Source organism: Micropterus salmoides, unplaced genomic scaffold (genome assembly GCF_014851395.1).
Source record: "Micropterus salmoides isolate LMB-PRFRI ecotype aquatic unplaced genomic scaffold, ASM1485139v1 Ms_hic_scaffold_21, whole genome shotgun sequence".
In the NCBI taxonomy this organism is placed as follows: domain Eukaryota; kingdom Metazoa; phylum Chordata; class Actinopteri; order Centrarchiformes; family Centrarchidae; genus Micropterus; species Micropterus salmoides.
Window position 1 is genome coordinate 26,075,103 of NW_024041262.1, and position 6,882 is coordinate 26,081,984.

The 6,882-nt window shown below is 39.5% G+C and overlaps 1 protein-coding gene across 1 annotated transcript; it reads right to left on the minus strand.

Annotated features, from left to right (window-relative positions):
- Positions 1–381: 381 nt before the first annotated feature.
- LOC119915621 (neoverrucotoxin subunit beta-like) lies at positions 382–3,976 on the minus strand. Its single transcript, XM_038735236.1, has 4 exons — positions 3,915–3,976; positions 3,723–3,822; positions 2,052–3,515; positions 382–1,930 (listed from the first exon to the last, which is right to left on the minus strand). Exons 2-4 carry the CDS (start codon positions 3,811–3,813, stop codon positions 1,380–1,382), a joined length of 2,106 nt encoding a protein of 701 aa, XP_038591164.1. The 5' UTR covers positions 3,814–3,822; positions 3,915–3,976; the 3' UTR covers positions 382–1,379.
- Positions 3,977–6,882: the final 2,906 nt, after the last annotated feature.

Genomic DNA, 6,882 nt, shown 5'->3' on the forward strand with positions numbered 1-6,882 from the left:
TACTTATGTCACGATATATTATCACGATACTTATGTCACGATATGATATTATCACGATACTTATGTCGCGATACGATATTGCGATTTTAAACATATTGCAATTTACTGCAATATTTTATCTTTTTCCCAACTTCAAATTGTGTCCCCAAAGGAAAATTATTTTTCTAGTGGACTGAAAAAGCAATTTTATTAGTGCCAAAAACCAAACTTCTCATGTACAATTTATATAATAACAGATCGATACTTGACGTTCTTGTTACGATACGATATTGCCTTGCAAAATATCGCGATACTATGCTGTACCGATTTTTTCCCCCACCCCTAATGAAAATGTGGGAGAGAGAGAGGGGGGGGATAACAAAGCAGCACACAGTGGTAAACTCAGGTCAACACTTTATTGAATATTCTGTTCAACATAAACATATCCAAGAGGTGTTACAGTGTCACAGGAATCTGACATTGACAATGTGTTTAACATCTAACAAGATGGTGTTAACAGTGACTGTCTGCTCAGAACAGTCAAGTCCTATGTCAGGTTTAAGGTGAAGACTTGATATAAACAAAAAGATTAAAATTGTATTCTGAAAAGATTTTTCAAGATTCTGCACAAAGAAGAAAATGAACCAATGAGGCAATGATATATGATATGTAAATATGTATCATGTAAATAATACATGATAAATTCAACAAAACAAGTTAATCAATATATACTGACATGAACCATGAGTATCACTTTAAACACAGTACAGTGTGACAGTACACCATCAGCAATGTGCCTAACATCTAACAACTTGGTGATAACAGTGATTCTCTCCTCAGAACAGTAAATTAAACCCTATGTAAGGTTTAAGTAGACTTGACAAAAAACAAAGATTAATCTTGTATTCTACAAATATAATTGTTTTTGAAATACCATACAAAGAAGAAAATTAACCAATACTAGAAGAAAAGGCACATTAGCCACCTTATGTCCCAACATAATCAACATTATAAGTTTAACAAAACAATTTCCTATTTCAACGTACGAGTGTTGACATTGTGTATCGATATATGCTCTATATTATAGGAATTACAATAGGAAGTTGTAATTTACTTAATATCTGTGCTGTACCAAACAGTGGAAGTTTAAAATGATTGTGAAGCTGATGAAGCAAAAATCCACGTGAGAAGATGGCTGTGCATAGACTCAACATGAAGTGATAATCAGAAAAATGACATATATAGTCACTTTATTACAAAGTCAATTATCCTGGTCTCCCTGGGTTTGAATGCAGTTTTGAATTTGTGAAGCAGGTTCAAGCTAAAATATGGTGTTAAGTTTCTCTTTAAATTTTAAATGTTAACAGACCAAGAATCTAACAAGTTTCTTGTCGTCTTTCTTATTCAGCTGGACGCAGGTACACGTAGTTGGATTGTTTTCCAGCCCAGAAACATGGGTAAACTGGCTCAGTGAATGTGGTTTTAAAGGTGTAGAGGTGACTCAGTGAGTCAGAGGAGACTCTGTAGTAGGACAGAGTTCCAGCAGGCCAATCCAGAAACACCCCAACTCTGCTGCAGCCAGAGGGAAAATCAAGTTTCCCCGCATCACCATTATGATATGCGTGAAGTTCCTTTTCTTCAGAGGCCCTTTGGCCAAAACACCATGAAATGGTGTTGTTCCCAAGTTGGCTTTGTTCATCCATTGATTTTCTTTCGATTCCCTTGTATGCAACACCTATGTAAACAGATGCTATAGACATGACACTCCACTCTACCTCCCAGTAATGTCGCCCCTTTAACCTGTCTTTGCACATCACCTGAGGATTTGTATCAAACCTCTCTGGGTGATCAGGATACGTCTGCCACGCTCCACATGTTGCCTTTTTGTTTCCCTCAGACAGAGTGAGGTAGCCGTTCACAGTGTCTGAGTCCAGGGTGAGATCACAGGCATCTGATGGAGAGAGCAAAACAAAATGTGTTATTAGTCATTCTGATGTTCAAACAGGTTTCTAGAGGAGAAGAATTTCTACTTCTGCTTTTTAAACTCATAAAAGCATAGAAAAAGTACTTACACCAGATCAGATCTCTTTTGTCTGTGACGTTCTCCACAGGAGGGAGGTCAGGCTTTGAGAACTCCTCAGAGACCAGAATGCCCTCCTTGTAATGGTAGATGGTTGCTCCTGCGTATTTCTTATTTGCTATGGCTGCTATGAGGAAACAGAATCGGCTGTTGCTCTTCAGTGCTTTGGCAAGATAAGAGAAAGATTTGGCTTTTTCTCTCATTTTGGTAAAAACTTCATCTGAGAAGTACCACGGGTCTTCATGGGTACATTCTAAGGTGAGTGAATCCAAGTATTTGGTCATCACATCAAGGCAGGGGTCAGCACTCTCCAGGGAGGTGAAAACAAAGCACAGAGCATCCTCTACATCTGCAGCAAGAACCTCTCTGTCCAGCTCTGACTGACTGTGGACAATCTGTGTTCCCTCCATCTTTTCTACACAGGACCTGATGATGTTGATTTCTCTCTCTTTATGGTCCATCCACTTGGTTAGTTTGTCATGGCTGAACGGTGACTTGTCTCTGTCTTCAAAGAGTTTTTCTAATTCGCTCTCGTCTTCTTTACCTTTACGGATGAGAGGAAGTTTCTTCTCCATGGTCTGTTTGAGGTTATATTCATAATAATGACACAGTTTTTGAAAACTTCTCAACTTTTCATTGATTTGAGGAAAATCTTGAACCACTTTGTCCTCCAGCAAATCGTTGCATAATTTTTCCAGATGATTCAGGTCCTCCAGAGGATCTTCAGCCTTTCTCACTAGTCCAACACTGATCTCTCTCATCAGCTCAGGAGCTCTGGAATCCAAATTCTTCAGTGGCATCAGCCAGACCTTCAGTGGAACACTGTTCTCCCCACTTTCTCCCAGCAGCTTTGGAAGTTGTATGTAGGTCTTCACTGCATCTACAAATGTTGCAGGGTTGCTTTCGAGAATGAAGTCTCCGTAGAATTTGCAGGAGAATTTCTCAGTCAGAGCTTTGTCTTCATCATTCAGCTTGATGTCAACTTTCCCCTCAATATTAAATGAGGGGATCTTCTTTATCACAGCTTCCATGCTGCCCTGAATGTTCTGAACGCTGCTGGCGTCTAACTTCTCACTGTCAAACACAAAGAAAGCGTTTGCTCCATAAAGGATGCCTGTGACTACATGAGTTGCAGAGCTCTTCCTAATAACATCTGTCTGTTTGGAACTCATGGTTAAAAGGTTAATCATTTTCAACTCCTTGAAGTGTGTGGTGGCTTTGTACTGACACGTCACTCTGCTCTGATTCTTGAATTTCTTCTTATCATTCAGATACTTGGCAGATCCTCCAACTTCAATCAGTCCACCCAGGAAACTGGCCTTCAGAGACGCATCAACATCCAGCAGAAAGGACTTGGATTCAATGGAGTCAGATGCAGAAATTTCAAATGCACTGCTGTGCTGAGAGATTTCAACTGTGTTCTCTTTCAGAGTTTTATCATCCCACAAAGTCAAACCTACAGAAATTGTAAAAAAGTGCAGTCATCTGATAAAGCAGGGAAATCATTTAGATCTCTACATTTGCTGATTCTTTTTACATCATGTAGGAATGTTAAATAGTTTAAGTTAAAATACTATTACCACTATATGAAATTAATTCAAAGTTTCTGTAAGCAGAGCTGTGACAGATATATAAGATGTACATACTGTAAGTCAAGACTTACCTGGGATCAGCTGATCTTTGCGAGCATCATAGAGCATTCCTAGGGTGAAAGATCGACCCAGAGCAGCAACCTTCATGGTATCTGAGGCCATTTCTCCAACCTGTTGAGAAATATCATAAGTGACGACACATACTTCACATATATATCTGGTTTTGATCTCCCTTTGTCTCCGTCCACCCAATTTGTCCTCACCTGGTGAATTTGTGTAGATCAGCTTAGTTGTGTTTCAGTCTTCTTGACTTTCAACTGGAGCTGCCAGTCTGATGATCTGTGATGTTGCAAGCTTATTTATATCCTGGCGGATCCTCTCTCCTACTGACTCCTCCCATGACACGCCTCCAGACAACAGCCACTTACTAAAGCAATAGGTTATAACTTGGTTCCGTAAAGAACAGGAGAATAAGAGACAGGCAACGAGTAGTTGTTTCATGGGTTTGAGTTCACAAACACAATACTTAGTCCAAAATGTGACCAGATCAATCTTTAGATATTTTTCTTTAGCGCTTCACATTAAAGCTTGGTAGTAATATGTTAATAGTGTGGTAATAGTTCGATAATAAAGAGGTAATTATTTAAAAACACTTACAATTACCAAAGTAATAACCAGGTAAAAGCTTGGTATTAACAATGAGTATATGAGGGTAACATTAGATTGAAATGTATGTAACAGGGTAAGGGGCCAAAAACTAAGATTTATTATGGGGAAACACATATGCAACAGCAACAAGGCAAAACTGTTTAGTAATTGTATAGTAATATTTTGTTTCCAATATGGTAACCTAACAATAAAATGGTTATATCAGTGCAATATATGAATGAAATGAAATTGTATGTCTCTGTGTCGATGGATGCAGTGTGAACAGTAGGGGGCTGAGCAATAATAATGCTGGTGTATTGTTGTGTTGTGTGTATTTGCAATGTGTTTTTGTGTGTGTTGTCAAATTAATGAAAGTAAGTTTTCCCACCGAAATGACGGCACCCTTACTGGGGAAATAAGACTTTCCCATGAGTTTTTCTGTTCAATAAATACTTGAACAGATTCCAGCTTTTTTTGCTTGCAGGTAAACCGCCAAAACAACAATCACGGGGCGCGGTTAGTTCAGCATACTGAGAAATATGACTCAAGAAAAAGACATGAGATGACGTCTTCCCATGAGCTTGGAATAAACTGCTGAAACAACAAACCTGGGGCACAGTTAGCTCAGCTGACAGAGCGAGTGCCCCATGTACAAGGATGAGTCCTTACTGCAGCGGCCTGGGTTCTAACCCAACCAACGGCCCTTTGCCCGGGTCGCCTCCTCAATTCCTCCTCTGTCCACTGTCCTAGCATTAAAGGCAAAACATGAAATATATCTTGAAAAATCCCAATCAGATCTTGCCTCTATCATGTCACAGTAAGATAAGAGATTTTGCAGAACAGGCCATGAAGTTGTTTTATTATGTAAACGCACTATTACAACTATAACTTTATGTAACGCAAGGATGACAGTACGGTGTATATTTGCACAAACCCAAGTGGTGTACTAATATATTCGTTTGTTTTATTTACATTAACACATTATTTTTCTGAAAGCAACATGATCCATTTACGTGGCCATAAGAAAACAAGTCCTCCAACCTCAGAATAAGTTATTTGTCATTGCCTTCCAAATTAACCCTTGTGAGTAATTGAATAATAAACACTTGTGGTACTTTCTGTGCCATAACCATGACCTTATAAGGTGTAGTGGTGAGTATCATGCAGACTACAGGCCGTCTGTCAACACCGGTGGGAGGATAGTTAAGGTTAATAATATATGCCATGAACATTATATCTTTTCAAAAATCATTAAATCAGTGATTGAATCCCACTTTTTTGCTCTGAAAGGTCTCGCCAGGTACATACAAGGTTTCAGAGCACGATCAGAGTGGAGCAGGAGCAGAAGTCAGAAACCTAAACGTAAACATAAACGGATGATACTCGAACCCGACTTCAGTAACTTCATTACATGAACCATTGTGAACCATTACAACATTTAGAGTAAGGGATGCAGGTGATGTGAAATGATTTTTAAAGTGTGATTTCGTACTTGACATTATAACCTTATAAAATCCACTGTGTTAGCTTCCTATGATGCTAAAGGTGTAGTGGTTTCAATGGAACAGCAGGAGTCTTTCCACAGAAATGAGGACACACTTACTGAGAAACAGGATTTAAGATCTTCCTACAAAGAGCAAGTCAAGTCTTGCCCCTATTGCAGCACAGTGAAAGTTTTTTTCATTACGTACAAGGTAGATTCATTTGTCACAATACAACAGGTTGTAAAGTCAAATTGAGTTTGTAACTCTCTTCTGTTCTGATACGTAGCAGACGATATACAGTAATATAAAAAAAGCTATTTTAAAAATGGTAAAAAGAAACAAACTATATTCAATGGAGCAGTGCTGAGGATGAATTAGAGTTTAAGAGTCTGATAGCTTGGGGGGAAAAGCTGCTTTTCAGTCTGGTGGTGCGGAAGCTGATGCAGCAGGGTGAACAGGCTGTGGCTGGGTGGGTACTGTCCTTTAGTGTCCTTTGGGCTCTGCGGGCACCTCACCTCACCGATATCACTGATGCTTGGGAGATGGGTACCAATGACCTTCAGAGCAGAGCCCTCCGGTCCTGGGCCGTGCACGTCCCATGCCAGTTTGAGATGTTTCCAGTCAGGATGCTTTCTATTGCTCCTCTGTAAAAGCTGACAAGAACTTGGCGTAGGAATTTGGCCTTCTTAAGCTTCCTAAAGAACTCCAGTCGTTTCTGAGCTTTCTTCCGCAACGTGGAGATGTGAGACGACCATGTCAGGAATGTGTGTCTTCACCTTCTTTTTTCGAAAATCAACAATCAGCTCTTTAGTTTTGTTGACTTTGAGCAGTAGGTTGTTTTGAAAGGGGAAATTGTGTCAAGAAACCTGATTATGACTTTGAAGGAGAATAAATGTGTTTATCAAACACGGTGCAAGACGGGAAGAATCTCAACCCAAGGTCTAAGTTTGTTTCTCATTGTCAGAGGAAGTGGTTTGCTCAGTTGTCACGGAGAATACAATTTCCACGGTCACAAGAGTTAACGTTCATGCTCAACATGTCCTTTCATATTGCAGAAGAAAACATCAACACGTTTCTTCAGAAGAAAACAGACTCCAGC